The sequence below is a fragment of the Bolinopsis microptera genome, chromosome 1 (assembly GCF_026151205.1).
Source record: "Bolinopsis microptera isolate Bmic1 chromosome 1, MBARI_Bmic_1.0, whole genome shotgun sequence".
NCBI classification, from domain to species: Eukaryota; Metazoa; Ctenophora; class Tentaculata; order Lobata; family Bolinopsidae; genus Bolinopsis; species Bolinopsis microptera.
The window spans coordinates 24,070,284-24,092,833 of record NC_087072.1 but is presented as its reverse complement, the minus strand read 5'-3'; the positions used below and the strand labels follow the sequence as shown (position 1 = coordinate 24,092,833).

At 41.0% G+C, this 22,550-nt stretch overlaps 5 protein-coding genes across 5 annotated transcripts; all 5 read right to left on the bottom strand.

Moving 5' to 3' along the window:
• Positions 1-882: 882 nt before the first annotated feature.
• LOC134811032 (uncharacterized abhydrolase domain-containing protein DDB_G0269086-like) lies at positions 883-7,536 on the bottom strand. Its single transcript, XM_063817741.1, has 3 exons — positions 7,415-7,536; positions 1,659-3,578; positions 883-1,518 (listed from the first exon to the last, which is right to left on the bottom strand). The coding sequence occupies exons 1-3, from the start codon at positions 7,518-7,520 to the stop codon at positions 1,412-1,414; spliced, it is 2,133 nt and encodes a 710-aa protein (XP_063673811.1). The 5' UTR covers positions 7,521-7,536; the 3' UTR covers positions 883-1,411.
• A 211-nt stretch (positions 7,537-7,747) lies between these two features.
• Positions 7,748-11,826, bottom strand: LOC134811082 (NEDD8-activating enzyme E1 catalytic subunit-like). Its single transcript, XM_063817803.1, has 2 exons — positions 11,042-11,826; positions 7,748-9,029 (listed from the first exon to the last, which is right to left on the bottom strand). The coding sequence occupies exons 1-2, from the start codon at positions 11,724-11,726 to the stop codon at positions 8,524-8,526; spliced, it is 1,191 nt and encodes a 396-aa protein (XP_063673873.1). The 5' UTR covers positions 11,727-11,826; the 3' UTR covers positions 7,748-8,523.
• A 300-nt stretch (positions 11,827-12,126) lies between these two features.
• On the bottom strand, positions 12,127-13,441 carry LOC134819526 (lysophospholipase D GDPD1-like). The gene has a single exon (XM_063829508.1). It carries the CDS (start codon positions 13,272-13,274, stop codon positions 12,459-12,461), a length of 816 nt encoding a protein of 271 aa, XP_063685578.1. The 5' UTR covers positions 13,275-13,441; the 3' UTR covers positions 12,127-12,458.
• Positions 13,442-13,955: 514 nt separating this feature from the next.
• On the bottom strand, positions 13,956-15,101 carry LOC134820560 (glutathione S-transferase-like). The gene is made up of 2 exons (XM_063831010.1): positions 15,012-15,101; positions 13,956-14,711 (listed from the first exon to the last, which is right to left on the bottom strand). Exons 1-2 carry the CDS (start codon positions 15,088-15,090, stop codon positions 14,128-14,130), a joined length of 663 nt encoding a protein of 220 aa, XP_063687080.1. The 5' UTR covers positions 15,091-15,101; the 3' UTR covers positions 13,956-14,127.
• Positions 15,102-15,564: 463 nt separating this feature from the next.
• On the bottom strand, positions 15,565-17,158 carry LOC134820551 (glutathione S-transferase-like). The gene is made up of 2 exons (XM_063830998.1): positions 17,069-17,158; positions 15,565-16,770 (listed from the first exon to the last, which is right to left on the bottom strand). Exons 1-2 carry the CDS (start codon positions 17,145-17,147, stop codon positions 16,187-16,189), a joined length of 663 nt encoding a protein of 220 aa, XP_063687068.1. The 5' UTR covers positions 17,148-17,158; the 3' UTR covers positions 15,565-16,186.
• Positions 17,159-22,550: the final 5,392 nt, after the last annotated feature.

Here is a 22,550-nt window from a genome sequence, read left to right as displayed (position 1 = left end):
CATAATGATTATGAAGGTCATAGGAACATTGATTATTGTATTACAGTTTAAGTTTCCAAATGTAACTGTCATGAAGATGTAACTTGAAGGTCGGTCTGAGCTAATAGTCGTTACCGTACCAGTGCGGGGGAGGTGATCTACTTACCATGATTCGTCATGAACCGCCTAATCTTGCTACAAATGATGAATGTAAAAGTGGTATAATCATTATCAATCGTGAAAAAAATTTTCTGTGTCATAATGATTATGAAGGTCATAGGAACATTGATTATTGTATTACAGTTTAAGTTTCCAAATGTAACTGTCATGAAGATGTAACTTGAAGGTCGGTCTGAGCTAATAGTCGTTACCGTACCAGTGCGGGGGAGGTGATCTACTTACCTGTACACTGTACAGGTAAGTAGACCCCCCCCCCCCCCCCGCGCACGACTATTATAGTATATATTATAGTATTAGCGATCGGTTTCACTTATTAGCTCGGTATCATCTAGTTATGTACATCTTCATCACAGTTAGAGTCTGTAATGTGGAAAGTTTAAGAGCTGTTTATATTTATTCACACTTTAACTTTAAAGGTAACATGATCGAAATCCAACGTTTCAAAATCTGAAGCCTTATCTCGCTCTAAGTCTAGGAATTAAATAATTTTACGATGCAATTAGTCTTGAGGGTTTTAACTTTAAGAAAACCAAATGCTTAAATGTGAAGTCAATCCTGAAATCATCATGTTGGATTTCGAAAACGTTTAGGAATTTCAGATATTTTGTGATGTTACATTTTTAAAATGAAAATTGTTTGACCTTTTTGATAAGTTACATGATTTGGATCCGGTAGTGGTCCGATGATTCCTCAGTCAGCAAAGGAAAATAAAAACCGCCAATGTGTATAAAATATCAAAGTAAATGATAAAACTCATAGAGAAGAATTGGTATAATAATTAACATTTTAATACCAAATGTCTGGATAAGGATTCACGTGATAAGCCAAAGCTTCTGCCTCCTAGGATCAATATATGTATTATCAAACTGAACGATTCACGCTATCATAGGACGTATCAGCTCTTATCAAAAGTTTCACTGAAACTAAAAAGACTTGACAAACAATAATTTTAGACAAGCCTCAGATTAGGCTACATTTCAAACACAAAACATAGCAAAATCAATTTCCATATGCGGTGTCGCACAGATTTTATGCTTTCATTCCACTACAAGCGATTATTCAAGCCCTTCAAGATCATCCTTAACATTGAATTAAAAGTTCAAAAATATATGAACCCAAAATATTCGTGACATGATTACAGTCAAGTTCAGCATGGAGCGTAAACAGCTGTCCAATGGTAGCAACCCTCGGGGTACGTTGAATAAATTAATCAAAATTATCATCTTCGATGATTAAACTCGATGGTATCACTCTAAAACTTGAAGGTAGGGAAGGATTCTATGTCATCTGCCCCTCCGTACATTTTCTTAATCCTATCCAGCTCGGTTTGGTGAGCGGCTAATATCTCTGGTGTCAATCCTGTGATAGAATTTGGTTAAAAACTGATCAATCTCGAATAAATATAATTTATCGTGATCAATACTATATATCGGATGAATTGAAATAATAATGTTATTACAGCTACATAAGAGTTGCATTATTTGACGGGAAATGAGTACCTGGTAAAGACTCCGCGCTCGCCGCCTCAGTGGTGAATTCTTTAAGTAATTCGATAAACGCATCCTTGACGGGGTCTACGCTGGCGACTTCGGCAGCGGCCTCAGGTTCGGCAACTTCAGCAGCAGCCTCGGGTTCGGCAGCTTCAGCAGCCTCGACAACAGCAGCAGCCTCAGCAGCTGCTACCTCTGTAGCAGCGGCAGCCTCAGCAGCAGCTTCGGCAGCAGCTTCAACAGCAGCAGCTTCAACAGCAGCAGCTTCGGCAGCAGCAGCTTCAACAGCAGCAGCTTCGGTAGCAGCAGCAGTTTCGGCAGCAGCAGCTTCTGCAGCAGCGGCTTCGGCAGCAGCAGCCTCAAGAGCTGCAGCTTCGGCAGCAGCAGCTTCAGCAGCAGCGGCCTCGAGAGCAACGGCTTCGGCAGCAGCGGCTTCGGCAGCAGCAGCTTCAACAGCAGCAGCTTCAACAGCAGCAGCTTCGGCAGCAGCGGCCTCGGCAGCAGCAGCTTCAGCAGCAGCAGCAGCTTCAACAGCAGCAGCTTCGGCAGCAGCAGCTTCAACAGCAGCAGCTTCGGCAGCAGCGGCTTCAGCAGCAGCGGCTTCGGCAGCAGCAGCTTCAGTAGCAGCAGCTTCGGCAGCAGCAGCCTCAAGAGCTGCAGCTTCGGCAGCAGCGGCTTCGGCAACAGCAGCTTCGGCAGCAGCAGCTTCGGCAGCAGCAGCTTCGGCAGCAGCAGCTTCGGCAGCAGCAGCAGCTTCGGCAGCAGCGGCTTCAGCAGCAGCAGCTTCAGCAGCAGCGGCTTCGGCAGCAGCGGCTTCAGCAGCAGCAGCTTCAGCAGCAGCGGCTTCGGCAGCAGCGGCTTCGGCAGCAGCGGCTTCAGCAGCAGCGGCTTCGGCAGCAGCGGCTTCGGCAGCAGCAGCCTCGAGAGCTGCAGCTTCGGCAGCAGCAGCTTCGGCAGCAGCGGCCTCGAGAGCTGCAGCTTCGGCAGCAGCAGCTTCGGCAGCAGCGGCCTCGAGAGCTGCAGCTTCAGCAGCAGCAGCTTCGGCAGCTGCGGCTTCGGCAGCAGCGGCTTCGGCAGCAGCAGCTTCGGCAGCAGCGGCCTCGAGAGCAGCAGCTTCGGCAGCAGCAGCTTCGGCAGCAGCAGCTTCGGCAGCAGCAGCTTCGGCAGCAGCAGCTTCGGCAGCAGCAGCTTCGGCAGCAGCAGCTTCGGCAGCAGCAGCTTCGGCAGCAGCAGCTTCGGCAGCAGCAGCTTCGGCAGCAGCAGCTTCGGCAGCAGCGGCTTCGGCAGCAGCAGCTTCGGCAGCAGCGGCTTCGGCAGCAGCGGCTTCGGCAGCAGCAGCTTCGGCAGCAGCGGCTTCGGCAGCAGCAGCTTCGGCAGCAGCAGCTTCGGCAGCAGCGGCTTCGGCAGCAGCAGCTTCGGCAGCAGCAGCTTCGGCAGCAGCGGCTTCGGCAGCAGCAGCTTCGGCAGCAGCGGCTTCGGCAGCTGCGGCTTCGGCAGCTGCGGCTTCAGCAGCTGCAGCCTCGAGAGCTGCAGCTTCGGCAGCAGCAGCTTCGGCAGCAGCGGCTTCGGCAGCAGCGGCTTCGGCAGCAGCGGCTTCGGCAGCGGCGGCTTCGGCAGCGGCGGCTTCGGCAGCGGCGGCTTCGGCAGCGGCGGCTTCGGCAGCGGCGGCTTCGGCAGCGGCGGCTTCGGCAGCGGCGGCTTCGGCAGCGGCGGCTTCAGCTGCAGCGGCTTCTGCGACTTCTACTTCTTTCGCTTCCACAGCCTCTGTCTTTACTTTGTCCATGACTTCTTGTACAGAAGAACTACTCTTGCCTTTCTTTCCTTTTCTTCCCTTTTTCTTTTTTCCTCCATCAGAGAGATTTCGTGGAGTACCGAACTTGGCCAAAATAGTGCTCCCCGTGACATTGTTAGGTTCGTATCCCCTGCTCACTGAAAAACAGCATTCAGAATCCAAATTAACATAGAATTGATTATGTGTTTAAAAGATCAGACCTTTTTTTCGCCCCTGGGAGCATTTTGTAGTTTGTACCCAATTATTTTCCTTGTCGACCGAACGTTCAAGTGGACGAGAAAATACACAAATCTAAAAAAGACCCTCACTTCGGAAAAATGCCGCGCCCGCCCCCCCCCCCCCCCCCCCCCCCTTACCTAGCGTGATATTCCCTTCAAGATCGTGAGCATTTATTTCACTTTTGCTCCCTAAGAGAAGTGAGCAATAGACCAGCAAGCTAAGTAACCCCTCCCCGCCCCCCCCCCCCCCCCCCCCCCCCAATTTAGGGTGAACCTCACGATACTATCCAATATGCTATCGATCACTGAAATAAATTCGACCGATATGATATCCTCAATCAATCTTTCCGATCCATGATAAGATTTTATCTAATCAAATATCGAAATAAATCAGGTGTGCATCAATTGCTGGTTGAAGGTATTGATTATGGCAGTTAAGATTCATACTTGTGGACATTGTGGTTGAAGCTAGACTGAGCTAATATTTTCGAAAGATCTGCTGCTATGATAAGTTCGAGTAGCACAGAAGATATTGATCATAAATTAAAGTCGGTTATCTTCTCGGCGTCTGATTAAATTAACCTGACCAGTCACCTCGACACCAGATTTATCAGCATGAACTGTGGCTGATTCAATTGAGAACAATTAACCTAAATTCTTCTTAGGTGGTAGAAACCCTATATTAGGGGCGGTAAATATTGATGATGATGACTTAATTAACTCTCATTTCTTTACGAGAACAGCTTTTGTAGTCCTCTTTAATAGTTTGACTCACATCTTAAAATGACTTCAATTGAACAAATCGCTGACAAGGAGATGCCGAAAGATTCTCTTCAAGAAGAATTTTTCACGATCGAAGATGTCATCGACAAAACTGTGAAAAGACTGAACTTTAGGGTTGCTTTCATCTACTGGGCCGCACTCAGTACGGTTTTCCAATCAGGCGCTGTAACTAACATGACTGTGATAACTGGAAACATACCCTATAAAGACTGGACATGCTCTTCGAAAAAATGCACCTCTCTTTATGCAGCAGCTTCCGACAAAGAAACCTTCTTCTCTCAACAGACGATGTGCGACAACGACTTTATCGCTGGGATAGATTTTGATTGGGCCACAAAAAAGACGACTTTCACAACGGACTGGAATATCTACTGCAAGAACGAGGCGAAGTTGTCTACAATATCTGGAGTATATTTTTTTGGTGGAATCTTTGGATTGTTATGCTCAACTGGAATCTTCGATAGGATAGGTCGCAAAAAGGGAGCACTTTTAGGAAGTGCTATTACCACACTGGCTACTGCAGCAAGCGCTGTTGCCCCCAACTACGAGGCCCTGCTCGTATTTAGGATAATGTCTGGGTTTGGCCTGATGATCAGCTACACGGGTACTTACTGTTGGATCATTGAATTTGCCCCAACAAACCTCCGGAACATAGCAAGTGGGTTCTACAACACTGGCTGGTCGATAAGCTACCTTATTTTGGTGCTACTTGGGTACTTGGTTGACAAATGGCAGCATGTTTACCTTGCTGCAGCTGGAATTTGCGCGTTTAGCACTATCATGTTTATCGTGAATCCTCTTCCAGAATCCCCTAGGTTTCATTTGGTCCGAGGTGAGGAAAAAGAAGCAAAAAAATGTCTGTTGTCCTTTTTCCGTGCTACTGGTAACCGCTTCTCCTTTGAAGGTGTAAATCTAATCTACGAGAAAAGGGTGCAAAATTATTTCAAACAAGTCAGTGATTTTAAGAGATATCCGGCTATGCTGAAAAGAGCTCTACTCTCCATGCTTTGCTGGTTCTTCGTGTCCATGATAGGATATGGGTACACTTTTGGTTGGAGCAAAATTGGGAGCAATCTTTACACCAGCTACTTCTTTGGTGCGCTAGGAGGAGCTATTGGCTACGTTTCCTCGATTCCTGTTTGCAAACTTCTTGGAAGAAAACGAGCCACAATCTTCCTTTTTGGAGGCATAGCTGTATTTAACTTCATAGCCATGTTAGACGTGAAGTTTTCAGAGTCCTGGACGCTGGAACATGTTGCCAGTTTACTCGGCAGTGTATCTGGGACAGCGGCGTTCGCCATGGTCTATTTGTACACAGGAGAACTATCTCCGACCTCTCACCGTGGCATGATAATGTGTTTGAGTTCCAGTAGTGCCAGGGTTGGCAGTTTCCTCGGACCCTATGTAAGTCTACTGTACGGAGTTAGTGATAGGAGGGTCCCCCTGGCTTTGTTCGCCGGTTTGGCTTTCTGTGGGTGTTTGGCTTCTTTCTTCCTGCCTGATACTACTGGAGTTGCTATTCCCGAAACCCCCAAAGATATCAAAGATTAGAATCAGCTAGATGAAACCAAACGTTGTAAATTATGGTCAAAGTTACTATAGAAGATTACTAAAGAAGATTAAAGAACACCAAAGTGATTTATTAATTTTTATTCGTTTATGTTTCAGGCCCTTTAAACTTTCCACAACCCTGGAACTGATGTCAGAGATTAGAATCAGCTTGACGAAACCAGACGTTGTCAATTGTGTTACTAAAGGAGATTAAAGTGCTTGCAACATAAAGCATAACACCAAAATTATTTATATTCATGATGCAGGCCCGCAAACGTAAAACTATTGCCTGATTCTCAAAGATTTATACAATTCTCAATCTTATATTGCTATTTGCTAAATTTTTATTATCTTTTGCTGACTATAAAATTGGTTTTACTTTTGTCCCAATGTCTTTTTTTTTAAATAATCGAAAATATCAGCGAGTTTCTCTCTTGCGATAGGCGTCGTCTTCCAATTATATCGGTCCTGATATTTGAAATTTTATCGCCTCTCGGATTTGCTCTCGGATCCTATAGGATTTGAGTATCCTATCAGGTCCGATAGCAGATCCTATCGGCACTCGGAATTGTTAAATCCTATCTCCGCTAGGATTAGCGCTCGGATCCGATAGGTTTTTAATTTCCTATCGGGTCCGAAAGCAAATCCTATCGCCTCTCGGACAGTGGCGTAACGAAAGGCCCTGCTGACCCCGCTGTGCAGGGGGGCGCCGTCTTAGGGGGGTAAATCTTAGGGCGCCAAATCGTCGTTTGAATGTGGGACAATTTCGAAAACTTAACTAAAGTACTAGCAAAACTGCGCGTTTTGCTCTAGATACACACTTTTTTAGAGATTTTACCGGCGTATTCTTTAAAATCACCTAATTTGTTCAATTTTAGGGAGGGGCACCAAAAGGGGAGGGGGCGCCAACAGGGGGGCGCTTTTTTCGGCAGGGGGGCGCCAACAGGCAACGTTACGCCACTGCTCTCGGAACTTACACATCCTATCGCCGCTCGGCGATAGGAATTCATCGGGGGTATCCTAGGGGAACCGGATCGGCGTAAGGATTGATAAAATCTGGGATATCTCGGACGCGCTTTAAATCCTAGGGTAATCCTATTATATCTCTCTATCTGATTAAAATCGCAGAAATCGCCCTTCTGAACATGACAGCGCAGCCGTGTATGCAATTCAATTTATTTTCGTACGTGCGCGTATTGGATAAATATTAACGCGTCTTCCTTCAACTTTTTTAAGAAGACCCTTTATTGAGGCGCAATTTGGACTTCTGATTCGATAAGTAATTTGTCCTATTTATATTGGGCCCATCAACTCTGTTCAGAAGCATTATGTTCATTTTTAACGTTTTGCCTCACCTCCCCACCACAATCCATATCTATCATATTACATAAATAAAATTAAAAACAAAACAAACGGCATACCAAGTAAAGTTGAAGCGTTTCTGACTGTCTGGCTGAGGTAAATGTGGTTGTAGGAGATGGCAGCATGGCTGGCACGGCTTCCCACTATCTGCAACGCTCGGTACATCTCCGCTAACCTACTAAATTATATCAGTTTGTTTAACACCTGGCTCTAGAGTAACATATTTTATATTCTGGAAGAAAGGCAATTATAATATGATTATGAAATTACTAGAGTAAATGTGGTTATTTGAAATCGACATTCAACAAAGGTCAAGGAATCAGAGAAATTCTGATTCTATCAAAAATTCATTGTATAACAAATTGCATATATTAGATCACCAGTGGTGTAACGGCCCCACAGACCCTGCTGCGGAACATTATCAGAGGGGCAGGGATTTTAATATTCTTTATGAAATTATGAATAAAGATTAAAGATCCGATCTGGTACATAAATGTATATGGTTATTCGCCAATTCTTTCGGAAGTAAAGGGACAAATTAAATTGTAACTTTACACCACTGGTGATTACTGATAACTGTCTTGATTTTATCAAATATCTCATTAAATAGATTCTAAAGTTTGTAACAAATACATAAATTACACACCCTTTAAGATTGATCCCGAATGCAACTGTTAATTGTTGCTATAACACCCAAAAGTAGCCCAGCAACTGTTAATTGTTGCTATAACACCCAAAAGTAGCCCAGCAACTGTTAATTGTTGCTATAACACCCAAAAGTAGCCCAGCAACTGTTAATTGTTGCTATAACACCCAAAAGTAGCCCAGCAACTGTTAATTGTTGCTATAACACCCAAAAGTAGCCCAGCAACTGTTAATTGTTGCTATAACACCCAAAAGTAGCCCAGCAACTGTTAATTGTTGCTATAACACCCAAAAGTAGCCCAACAACTGTTAATTGTTGCTATAACACCCAAAAGTAGCCCAGCAACTGTTAATTGTTGCTATAACATCCAAAAGTAGCCCAACAACTCCTACAGTTAAATATCCCATTACATTATATATCCAGAACAAATCAAACTAGATTAATATCAGGAGCAAGTCACTCCCGAGTCCCGACCAATAACCAATATAATTACCTGTAAAGAGTAAAGTCAACCCCATTGTTCTACGTCAGGCGAAGTTTAAAATGAACCGGCATTTTGACTCCAGGATCAGTCACAACAACCTCCTGCCCACTTTCAAACTCCAGCTCTTTAAAAGTCTTCTCTAAGTTTGGTCTCAGTGCCTCCTCCATGGACGCTAGGTTGCTCATGTACAAAGTTCTGTTTTCTCCAGACGAGGAGATGGTTGTCAAAGTTGGTTTCTGTAAATTAAACTCAGTCTCTTCCCCAATCTTATCTAAAAACACCTGGAGTTTATCTGACTCAAAGAATGCTAGATCATGAGAACACCTCGAACAAGCCAGACAGTTTTCCTTCCGTTCGCTCGCAAAAGTAAAAGTGTAGATAGAGTCAACATTGTTGAACATCATGTAGTTGTCCAGGTAGTTGTAAGAGGAAGTTGCAATCTTGAGGCACTCAGTGACACACGCTGCTGCAATGGTGGCGTTGGTGGACGCTACTGCTGGTATTATCCGCTTTGTTACTCCTTGCGTTAGGCGGTATGTGACTCCTGGATATGGAGGGGTGGTTCATTAATAAAGCTTTATTTAGCTAGCCAAATAGCTGCACAAAACCTTGTGTAGTAAGACCAGGGTAAGAGGGAATTTCAGATAATCTGATCGGATATTGGAATGAACATCTACTGGCATGGGTATCAAATGAAATTTTATTTGACGAAGACGAGTTATACACAATCAAATATTAAGCAAGCTAAGAATGCTGAGCTGAACATGTTACGATATACAGTGACGATTCTGAGTCAAATAAATTTGTAACTCGACGAAAAAAAAAGACATTAAATTTACAATTTTGGTTTGATAAGTTAAAGTATGGTAACTATTCACTGAATTGGCTATCCTATCATTACAGCACAGAGCACACATTTTTTCATAACACAACATTATTTTAGAACTTGTCATATTCATGGTCAACACATTCCAGTGTATCATATTATTTTCAGAAGGAATTCAACTCTTTAGTGGAGCTGAGATCTACCCTTGGTTTTGATTCCAGTGTAGAATTCTAACAGACTTGTAAATCAATAAACGGATTGAAAACTAATGCTGGAGTTACATATCACATACCACTGTTACATAGTGTGTACATTATACACGTATTTTCAAAGACAAAAGCTTAACAAATACCCAATTCAGTAAAGGTAACACTCTACAACGCAACACAGTAAGAATACGTGGAAATCCAACACACCCAACTCAGCGTCACAGCAACCAATACAACTGAAGATAATTACACTCTCTGTTTTGTAAAGTCACGTACGCAGCATCTAGAAGCTGCGTACGTGACTTTACAAAGCAGAGAGTGTAACTTGAAACTCTCTCTCAGAAAACAAGGTTTACACTCCTGGTACCAAACGACATGTGATATGAATTAGTGTGCCATTGTGGAGATTTTAGTGTACTGCTGCGGAAATGTATGTTCCACATAACTACGCTACATAATATATACACATAATTACAGTGGTAACTGGTATATGATAAGAAGCTGCCCGGTGTCTTCAAACTAGACAGTATATAATTTAGTTATTAGCTGTTATATATACACACATTGATATTATATCTATGTGTGTGAGAAGGTATGTGTGTAAGTGAAAGAAGGGGTTACATTTAGCATTTTAGCAAAAATCATTTGATATCATTGTACACCTGGTTGTTCTGGTATTCTGTACACCTAGTTGTACACCTGGTTGTTCCGATGTCAGAAGAAAATGAATGTCCCGAATCCTCGATATCATGACTTACATTGTAACAACTAACAAGGCCATAACATTATATACAGTAACCATACCAACCATTAGCAACCATCGATAATTTATCTAGTAAATATTTATGCAACAATGTATGTCTTTAAGAATGTTTCTAACTTTTGTAGTGGTTGTACACTGTACAGCAATACTAAGGCATTGCCTTAGTATTGCTGTACAACCACTATAAACTTACAAAAGTATACCCGATAACACTCGACCTCTGCCTGATCCAGAGGATGTCACCATTTCACCTTCACACAGACATCGAACGCTGTATTAGAAGATGACGATCAGACCTCATTTAGTTTCTAACTTTCGCCATGAAATGGATTTTGTAATCTAATAGAACTGCAAAATATGATCTCCTTGCAAATCATTCGCTAAAAAGAAGCCGTCGTTATTTCACGAACTGGTATTAAATTACTAGTATTGATTAGCACCTGGTACACCAGTTTACACCTGGTTGTTCCGATGTCAGAAGAAAATGAATGTCCCGAGTATTTATTAGCATCTGATCGAAACAACTACCAGATCAACAAAGATGGCAGCAACTCACAAGTGCAGATAGTTCAATCCAACGCTATTAAAGATACAAACACAGATACTCCGCTCAGCAGCGGTTATTACCCGTACGTGATAATCATGCATGCAATGCAAAGAGCAGAGACCATCATAATACTTCAACATAACAATTTAGCGAAATACACACATACACAGCTCAGGTATACTAAATAACATACGAATTCTATAATACATACCGGGTATGTTGTAGCTCTTGGCCCGATCAACAGCCGTCTTATACAACCAGGTTATATGATCAGGATTATCTCCGTCCACCACCACACCCTGCCCAAACGGCTGCTCCTTCGGCCACAACACAATCTTAGCGTACTCCACACAGTGTTCGGGGAGTCGGGGAGTGTTAGCTATAGTACACAGTGGGAAGTTCTGTTGAGGTGGGTACAGGTCCATGTTACACTCTATACAGGCTGTTTTAGTGGGGATAACTACCCGGCAGTGACCTTTAAACGCCTCCGTTCCTCCGTCAAGGAAGGGAATGATGTTGTCTGTTTGGAGTGCTATGTTCATTAGGGTCGAGTTTATCCATCTTCGTGCGAAAACAGAGTCTAACCCGCAGATAACAATGTTAAACTTCAGATAAAAGTCATCATCAAAGTCCTGGATCTTATTGTAATGAGCAGTGTATTTCAGCCCAGGTATTCTCTCCATAACCGCTCTAACAGCTGCCTCAGCTTTAGGCTTCCCTATGTCTTGCGGAGTAAACAGAAACTGCCGGTTCAAGTTGGACAGATCAATAGTGTCCATGTCAATAACATGGACATCCCTGAAGCCAGTCATGGCCAGACACTTGATGATCTCACAGCCCAGGCCCCCTGCCCCGACTACCAGGATCTTGACGTGTTCTTGAACCATGGGTACCATGTCAGGGTTGGGAACAAAGTCAGGGTCGGGTTAGCGCCCTGTCGGGTTAGCAGACGGGAGAGGTGCAGGTCGTAGTTTATCGTGTTTGTGTAGTCCATTTCAAGCTGAGGTGGGTTATGTTATTTAGGATATAAGCCAAATAGCAGTGGCATTTGTGCCAAATAGCAGTGGCATTTGTGCCATAAGTTATTAAAGTGATAGACGATAGTAGTAGTACTAAATATATGATCTACTTGTTCGTGTACAACAATTTAGAGGGGCAGCCATGATTTGCGTAAGAATTAAGTAATAAATAAATCTAATCAGTGTTTGAATGTAAAATACTTCGTGATATCTAATTACCAAGCGCAAGCTTACATCTAAATCAAAGCTAAACTGTAAACAATATAAACCAACTACAGAACAACACACCATGAACAATCTGGCAACATATCATGTTACTAAATAATAATAGAGTAATAAACTTATTAGAGTAATTAACTAATTAATATGTAAACGTTTTAAAAATCACAAAACTACCGATCATAAACAATCTCAATAATCAAGTTTCAAACATAATGTACATGGAATCCTAAAATCTAGAGCTACACAAAATTCCTCGAAATAAAACAATCACTATGATGATAGATGAACCGTCTCACGATTCTCTGGCTGACATAGAACCTTAAAATACAAAATTACTGCACAGTAACACAGTTTCAGTACGTATATCAAATTCTTAACTTAGTTATCTTAACTAACATTGCCCAATATCTGACTAGTCTCCCCACTCTCACTACAGTTATCACTGTGATACTTAACAAGTCTACTAGGGAAATCAGTCATGATACCATCCACACAGTACTTGTCAGCAATCACAAAGTTCTTCTCCTGGTTCAACACGAACACCACCACTTTAACACCACGTCTTCTAAGATGCCAGAACAGTAACCTGTTCATTATGAGAAAGTGGGCGGTGTAAGCCAGTACCTTCTGTCCTCTTGATAGCACATCACTAAACTGGTCTACTATTGCACTTGGCATGGGGATATCAAAAACTGCCTCTTTCATGGGAACGAAACCTATGAGTCCCAGATAAAACATGGCATATGTAAGTGCAACTTTTCGTATAGACATGAACAAGGTGATATCAGGGTTAACAGAGTAGCTGAGGTCGTTCTTAGCTTCAGCCATATTACCCCACACAGTATTACTAAATCTATCATGCTTTATAACCAGCTCAGAGACGGTGTTGATAAGCGAAGGTTTGCCATCTTTAGTGTCTATATGAATTATAACGTCTTTGTGGTGTTCAAACAGATCGGCTAACTTAACAAAACTGAAATCAGTCTGACTGCTGATGCACTGGACTCTGTCGAACTGCAAAAACAAGTGGTTTGAGTATGGAGGTAGGTCAGCGTATAAGGTCTCTGATATCAGACCCTTCTTTCCAGTTGCTCTGTACATGTCATTATCATGAGATACCACTATAACGGAGTCTTTAGTTTCCTGAACATCAATCTCCAGCATGTTGGCACCAAGCTGAACGGCGTGATCAAATGCTGGCATAGTGTTCTCAATAAACTCCCCTGCTCCACCCCTGTGGGCGGATATTGTCACATTATCGAGCTTATTTTCGTGGTTGTAGTGAATAATGGTGGGGAATAAGAAGAGGATTGTTGAGACTATCGAGTATATTATCGCTATAGCTAAAACAATTACCCATATCAGTTCCATGACCTGTGGGATTACATGAATTTAGTGCATTTTAAATTTATTTTTCAGATTTCTGCTTACGTAGCTTTGTTTTAAATTTTTGATCTCTTTAGAAAGTAATTGAATAATAGATCTTTAAATGTTATTTTTCTACTTTAGGTACGATCACATTGGATAAGTAAAACACAATTTTTCTATTATAGAATAAATTTAATAACACATAGTTTAAATACATCTGATTGAAAACTAAATAAATAATGATTTCAACATTTTGGCAGGATCTAAGATGCCCGATGCAGTTTCGTCAATAGTATAGAACAAAGAAGACTTCGGGATAAATAAAATCCCTTGTGTGTTTATTCTTGTCCACGATAAAGTTCAATAAACTGCTGATTGTTTACTTTTAACTTGCATCGTATGAGGTGTATCGTGGAACTGCATAGTGCTTCTTGGATTCTGCTAAATAATTATAGGAAATCAATTTGGCCACTGTACAAAATGGCCTGTGACAAAATTATCTTTAAATCTAATAAATCATGATATTATGTAAATATAATATACAATCAGTGCATGCATATTAAATTGTAATACACTAAACCTAATGAATTTCGACTTGATGGCCGCATCACATGCATAATGCATACCTATGTGGATTAATAAAATAGGGCCATTAGAATCTAAATCCATAATAATGCACTCAACATTTTTACTCCTTCTTGGGCCATCCAGGCCACTGTGCCATTGGAGAATTGATGGAATAAGACTTGTGAGTACAGTCATCACTTTCGTAGAACTTCTTCAGTGCAGGTAGATCTTTCATTCTGTTGACATAGTCAACTAAAGGTCCTTCCTTAAAGTGGTCAGGAGAGAACGCAGCAAGATTGTCAAGGAACTCCAACGCCAAGAAATCAACATATGTGATTTTCTCTCCCAGCACGTATGGGCCAGCACCAACAAACTTTCCTAACTCTTCAACACGACCTGCTAGTTTACCAATGAATTCGGCCTTCTTTCCTTCAAACTGATCAGCGCTGCTGTAGCAAACCATGGAAAGCCCTATGCGCACTTCCATGAGATACTGCTCAAGAAGATCGCCTTTAGCCATATCAGCCTCAGATGGGGATAGACCAAATCTTCTGCCCAAATACCTCATTATAGCCAAGGTTTGAGTGAGCTTCACATCACCATCCAGCATGTAGGGTAGATTTGGGAAGTCAAGACCGAGATTGTGTTTCTTCTCTTTGAACCACATATCCCCTTCGGATAGTGGTATTGCTGCATCCGTCCACTCTGAAATAACAGTTACTAAAAGGTCGATTTCAAAGGAATTTTCACAAGGACCCCCCTCACCCCTGCCCCTTAAAAATAGATTTTTTGTGTGGCACTACTTTAAAGTTTTGTTGGCAAGAAATGTTCGGAAGACTCCCTGCCCTGACCTATCACATAGCTATTACTAGATTAGAAGTGTGGATTCTTCATCTATTGACAAGGCATAATTATTGCTTTTATTTCATTTTGTTTCTTTTATATAAAGAAGCTAATGTTCGATAAAAAAGGAATGTACATAATATAAAACTACATAGTACATACCTGTCTCAGTGTATCGCAGTAGTAATCGGCAGGGTTCTCCTAATCCTCTCAGAGACCAATATCCAAGTTCTACAGGCATATCTATTATCTAAATAATACAAGAAGATATTAGGTTAATATTGTTTAGTAATAGGGTTAAATGCATATTGTGTATTACACTTTGGTGAGCTTTATAATTTTATATTCAATTCTAGTACTGTTAATATGCAAGAGTCAAAATATTTCATATTCCTGTAAAATTTAAGCAAGAGACTTATCTGATAAAGGAAACTATAGACAATTATTATATAATAACACTAAAATATTAGACATAATTCTAAAATAACACCTAAATAACATTAAAATTCTGGCAAAATCCAAGAAGCCCTACATACATAAAGTAAAGTTAAGTAAAATTATGATATCACATTATCACACATCTCTACAAAGTATCATCTCACTATTTAATAAAATGTATCTATCAAATTCATTGTAATTTATTTGAGTATGATAAGTTTAAATTTAAGTATAAATTTAAATATAAGTTAAATATTTAAGCATAAATATTTTAGAAACCTATTAATTAAAACTTACGAGTGGAATGAAGGGCTTTTTCGCCAGATAAGGATGAAACTAAATTCAAATATTATTGCTATATTTCTTTATATTTTCAATGCAATTGCGTCCTTCAATTCTAAGAACAACTTCTGATACTTTCTAGAAATAATTAACATAGCTTAACGAATTACATGCTTAATTCCACAGAGCTGTGTCATTGGATTCTGCCAAAATATCATTCAAACTAAAAGTAAAATGGCCGTTGTGAAAAACCACAAAACAATAATAAGTATCTTCATCCATGCCATGATACAGTAAAACCCTTATATACCACTGGAATTTGTAGGAAAGGAAACAGCTGGCAGCTGCAGTCAATTGGGGTTGGCAGTAAATCGGGGGTTTTCATCATTCACATATAATATAATATAAGCCCCACTTAGGGGGAAGGAATTGGTCGCGATAAGTCGGGGTGCGGTAAATCAGGGTTTTACTGTACATGTTATCTAATAAGTAAATAATTTTGTAATATTGTTATAATATATTACCTAAACATAATAAATTTTGACTTAATGACCGTATCACATGCATATGTGGGTCACTTACATACCATTAAAATACAAATCTGTAATAAAATATCTTTACTCCTTCTTGGGCCATCCAGGCCACTGTGCCATTGGAGAATTGATGGAATAAGACTTGTGGGTACAGTCATCACTTTCGTAGAACTTTTTCAGTGCAGGTAGATCTTTCATTCTGTTGACATAGTCAACTAAAGGTCCTTCCTTAAAGTGGTCAGGAGAGAACGCAGCAACATGATCGATGAACTCCAATGCCAAGAAATCAACATATGTGATCTCCTCTCCCAAAACGTATGGGCCAGCACCAATAAACTTTCCTAACTCTTCAACACGACCTGCTAGTTTACCATTAAATTCGGCCTTCTTTCCTTCAAACTGATCAGCGCTGCTGTAGCAAACCATGGAAAGCCCTATGCGCACTTCCATGAGATACTGCTCAAGAAGATCGCCTTTAGCCATATCAGCCTCAGATGGGGATAGACCAAATCTTCTGCCCAAATACCTCATTATAGCCAAGGTTTGAGTGAGCTTCACATCACCATCCAGCATGTAGGGTAGATTTGGGAAGTCAAGACCGAGATTGTGTTTCTTCTCTTTAAACCACATATCCCCTTCGGATAGTGGTATTGCTGCATCTGTCCACTCTGAAATAACAGTTACTAAAAGGTCGATTTCAAAGGAATTTTCACAAAGACCCCCCTCACCCCTGCCCCTTAAAAATAGATTTTTTGTGTGGCACTACTTTAAAGTTTTGTTGGCAAGAAATGTTCGGAAGACTCCCTGCCCTGACCTAGCTATTACTAGATTAGAAGTGTGGATTCTTCATCTTGACAAAGCATAATTATTGCTTTTATTTCATTTCGTTTCTTTTATAAAGAAGCTAATGTTCATTAAAAAAGTAATGTACATACGGTACATAATATAAAACTACATGGAACATACCTGTCTCAGTGTATCGCAGCAGTAATCGGCAGGGTTCTCCTAATCCTCTCAGAGACCAATATCCAAGTTCTACAGGCATATCTATTATCTAAATAATACAAGGAAGATATTAGGTTAATATTGTACAGTAACAGTGTTACATGCATATTGTGTATTACACTTTGGGTGCGCTTTATAATTTTAGTACTGTTATATCATACATAAGAGTCAAAATATTTCATATTCCTGTAAAAGTTGCAGCAAGAGACTTATCTGATAAAGGAAATTATAGACAATTATTATATAATAACACTATTTAATATTAGACATAATTCTAAAATAACACTAAAATAAAATTAAAATTCTGGCAAAATCCAAGAAGCCCAACATAAAGTAAAGTTAAGTAAAATTTATGATGTCACATTAATCACACATCTCTACAAAGTATCATCTCACTATTTAATAAAATGTATCTATCAAATTCATTGTTATTTATTTAAGTATGATAAGTTTAAATTTAAGTATAAATATTTTAGAAACCTATTCAAACTTCCGAGTGGAATGAAGGGCTTTTTCGCCAGATAAGGATGAAACCAAATTCAAATATTATTGTTATGTTTCTTTATTATATTTTCAATGCAATTGCGTCCTTTAATTCTAAGAACAACTTCTGATACTTTCTAGAAATTATCAACATAGCTTAACGAATTACATGCTTAATTCCACAGAGCTGTGTCGTTGGATTCTGCCAAAATATCAAAAGGGGTTACAGCGTGTGTCAACACAATTGCTATACAGTATTTAATTCCAAATGTGGTCTTATCAAATATTACGCTCCTACTAAATCGCTCGCCCAAACTTTAAGAAAATTCTTGTGAAAAGGCCCTTTAGGCATGAAAATAATCTAGATCGGTGTATTTTTGGACGCTGATTCCGAATCACCCCCCATGACGTAGGGTTAAAATGCTTCTCTGGAGAGTTATGGGCAAAAAACCGTTTTGGTCACGTGACAGGCTAGTAAAACGTGAATTCGATTATTTAGGGTTCGGGTTAGGGTTAGGGTTGTGGTTAAGAATATGGATAGCTTCGGGGTTATGGTTAGGGTTATGGTTGGAATTAGGGTTTATGTAAACCGTTTTGTACGGCTGCAAAACCAAAATAACCAAAGTCACGTGAAATTTTTGGGCGAGCGATTTAGTAAGAGCCCAAATATTAACAATTAATAAAATGCTAACATCACACTATACTTTGACATACGTTGCATACCACTTTTCGCGCGCGAAGCGAAGGGATACGTAACATGTACCAACACACTATCACAGTTTTATCTTTAATAATTAAATTCTGATCTATCCAACATACACAGAGGGGGCTGAAACCAAATTCACGATCAAACGCTGCTCATTGGACGAAAGCGACTGTTGGCGACGTTTGACTAAAAATGGCAGCGTTTGATCGAAAACCTGGTTTCAGCTCTCTGCTGTGAATATTATTTGGTTATTAGATTTATGTTATATGAAATATTAAAAATTAAATATCAAATCATGTAGTTTAAAAGCTAAGAAGTTACTGAAATTTGCGCGCAATTTTTGTAATATGCTTTATGTGGAAAAATATTGACATACGTTGCATGCCACTTTTTGCGCCGAAGGCATATTATCTCTGATATTGGGATACGAAACATGTATCAAGAAAATATAAGCAAAGTGCTGTAAAAAAGCGCACTGGGTCAGTCCAGGCCACGCATTGTTTACTATATTTGAGGACTTGCCTCAACCAGAGCCCTCTCGCTTGCAGTAAAACAAGCGCGTCACGCAGCACGTACGGGTACGGTTAAGTTTATATACACATCGCTATGTGAACCTGAGGACGATCGCGATTAAATTTTGATTTTTTTGTGTACATTTGTTAATGATGATTTAATTTCGATTTTCACATTATTGATAATCTTCACAATTATTTTAAGGTGCGGTTTATATCTTCGCCAAAAGCACATTCCAAATTGCGCGCCAAGCTGTAACTTCGTTCAAGCTTGAATGAATTGATTGTATCACGTGGTGACCCCCCTGTATCGTCTTCGACGATACAGGGGGAGCCGCGCACTTCGTGCGCGGCGGGTCATACAACGTGTGACAATGAATTGATATATTATTTTGCAATGTATTCAGAGTTAATATATGAATTTATACAAATCACTTGGAATACTTTGGAAAGAGAATAACATAACAAACTAAAACTGCAATTGACCTATTTCTCCATAAAAAGCACATAATAACGTGAAAAGCTTTTTTTCAATTTCGAGGTGCCTCAAAAGTGATTTTAAGCTTAGACGATTCCCCGTTTAATTTTGGTCGGAGAACGCCAACTTAGTGCATAATCTAGGAATTTATAGACATATTACATACATGGCAATCATGATTTCCGCTTGGTACTCATCAGGTCTCTAAAAAAGCCAACAGTGTTGTTGTAGCGCGATGCACTACTGGGTCGCGCGCGCATCCAATAATGCTTCTCGCAACCACGTATGCAGATCGGCGAGATGCGAAGGATTGACATCGTGAATCAAATAGTGTGCTGATATGCATTGTCATATGTAATTCCTAGAAGCAGCACACGGCTCATTTCGGACTTGCACGAGTAAAACAAAAATTTTATTTACCACAAACAATCAATACATATTTAATATTATTATACATTTACAAATAAATCTAAATTTAAATTCAGCTATATACACAATACACAGCCCGCCGCGCAGACAGCCACACGTTGCTGAGAGATTCTCAGGTGCAGATGTAAGCGCCGCGCGCGCGAGGTTTTTTATCTTACAATTACATGTCACGATATATTATTAATTATCAGAGAATTTTAGAAGCAAAATAATAATTGCATATTGGGAAAATTTCGGTCGTTAACGCAGTACAGGGCGTGGACACTGCAATGCTAATAACGGAAAATTTTGAGGCACGAGTTTCATTCAGCTACCCAATTTATATGTGACATGTACTTGTATTAAATTCAGATAAATGTTAGTAACAATCGACGTCAACATTGTGCAACTGTAAACTGCAAAATGTTAACGTCGATTATTACTAAATCACATCTCGCAAGTTACTAATTCTTTGCACTATATATGTTACGTCACTATAGCATATGTCATTCATATTGTACGTTATATAATTATATTACACACGCGCTTTTGTTTCGTTTGACTTTACACGCTGATCGATATTCAACACTAACCTCGACACGTGTCACCTCCTTATGGAGCTCATGCCAACCATGAAGATCCCTCCGAGGTTTTCTCGCGGAAAACCTCCCAACTACTCTCTGAAGGATCCCTTTCTACCTCTGGAAACTCTACACCTACAAGCGCAGGCTGCAGCTACTTTTCCCCAAGTTAAGTACTGTAAAATTTATATGCACTACCGTCGTGGTGCCGATGAATTACAATTGTCTATTTCCTATTCTCGTTCGGCATCCTACCATTCCAGTGCTCAACAAGAAGATGACTACAAGTCAAGGAAGCAAGCAGGACTAGAGGAACAACTACAACACTACAGTACTCGCAATGAACACCGACCCCCCTACAGTTATTACCGACACACACCGGAAGTGACTCAGGTTATTCCTTATATGGGGTCACGTACACTAGTGTTTATTTTTAGATTCACTATCTGCAGTCTATTAGTAACTGATTTATTATTGAGATGGAGAGTTTGGATAGTCTATTTTATGAAATATATTGAATTATTAAACTCTAGCCCTAACAATGTGTATCATAATACTAGGACAATCACCACACCGGGTTCGAACAGGCAACCTCTCACTCCTGACACGCACAGTTCTTACATCTTTTTGTCAATTCTCTGCCAGAACCTATACTCTGTGTCCCATTTCTTGTGTCCCACCCTGAGTCAAAACAGCATAACTGCAGAGGTATGCAAAAAGCAGCGGTCTGAGCGGACTGAAGCCGCAGTCTCGCCACCCGGCTGGCCCGCGGTGTCAGTCCCGCCACTAGCCCGGGTAGATATTGCAAAATTTACTACACCTTATACCAACACTCCCTGTGCTACTTCCGGGAGTGTGGGCTGCAAACTCAGTACACGACATGTACAATGTAGAGAAATACATGTTTTAGGATATACATTTAACTCTACAGCCACATCAGTCGCAAATCAGGACGGTGACGAGTCCTCAGGTAATGATACTGGCAAACAAAGCTCGTCTGACTCCACGAGTTCTAACACCTCACAACGACTCAGAGTCACCAGTAGAAAACCCTTAGGAAACCGTGCAAACTACAGTAAACCGATAGGAGACGATAGTGAGGAAGATGATGATGATGGAAATGGTCCGAAAAAGAGTAAACAGAAGATACTCAGTCAGTGTGAAATGAATACAGATGTCAAAACCGAGGATAAACGCGATAGCAACAAAAAACGTGTAAGTTTACCCGGTAGATTTGAAACCTCAAACAACATCAGTATCAATGAAAAAGCAAACGTCAGCATGGTGTCTGAAAAATCCTTTTTCAAGATACTTGGATTCGCCAACAACTGGGTTTTCGGCAACAGTACTGACACAACCACCATCTCTGAGAACGATGGTGATCATCTGCTCACCCCACTGAAAAGTGATTGTCATCTCCCCGTGGTTTCACCACTCACTGAAGAAACCCCGACGACCGTCAGTGAGTCTCTCAAAAACAAAGTAATAGAATTCATCGAAAAGGATGATGATGAACAAGATTCTGGGAACAGAACACCACCCTCCCCTCTTTATCAAAACCAAGTAGCCCGACTTGATATCACAAAGTCCTGGCCAACCCCAAGCATTCTCATAACTCCAGCCAAGAGACCCAAGTCAGAAGCTGATGAAGAAATCGATGGCCACTTCACAAGGCTTAGGAGCCCCTGAGATCACCCCACTGCCCATTCACTCGGGCAAGAAACGGATGTTGCTATCCCCTTACGACTCCCGTTTCAGTCGAATCCGACCGAGATCGAGATCAGTAGGCCCATACCCCCCTGCTGAAATTGTGAAGAAACGTCTTCGGCTTAAGGTCGACAAGGAGTTATTTAATGCAACACCTGTGCGGAAAAGGTCCCCATCAGAATCTGACATTAACTTTGCTGAATCATTCTCTATTCCAAAACATGAACTAGGCTGTATCAGAATTAATGAGGAAGGATACCATGATTGCTCTGCTGGGAGAGAATCTCTGATCCACATCAAACACGACTTCCTAAACGGAGACACCAACCTCACCCCGGCGAGCCTAGTCACCATACTGGAAAATACGCTAAACAGAAAGAGCTACCCGATGGGTGGCACTACAAGCGAAGACCTCAAACTGAAAGCTGACCATAAACTGGGCCATCAATCGATCGCAGTAATATGGAACCAAGAGGTTGTGGACTCAATTACAAACAGGATATCCGCACAAGAACAGCGCAGTGATCTGTGTCACAAGGAAGCTGTCACAGACCCACTCCTCTACCTA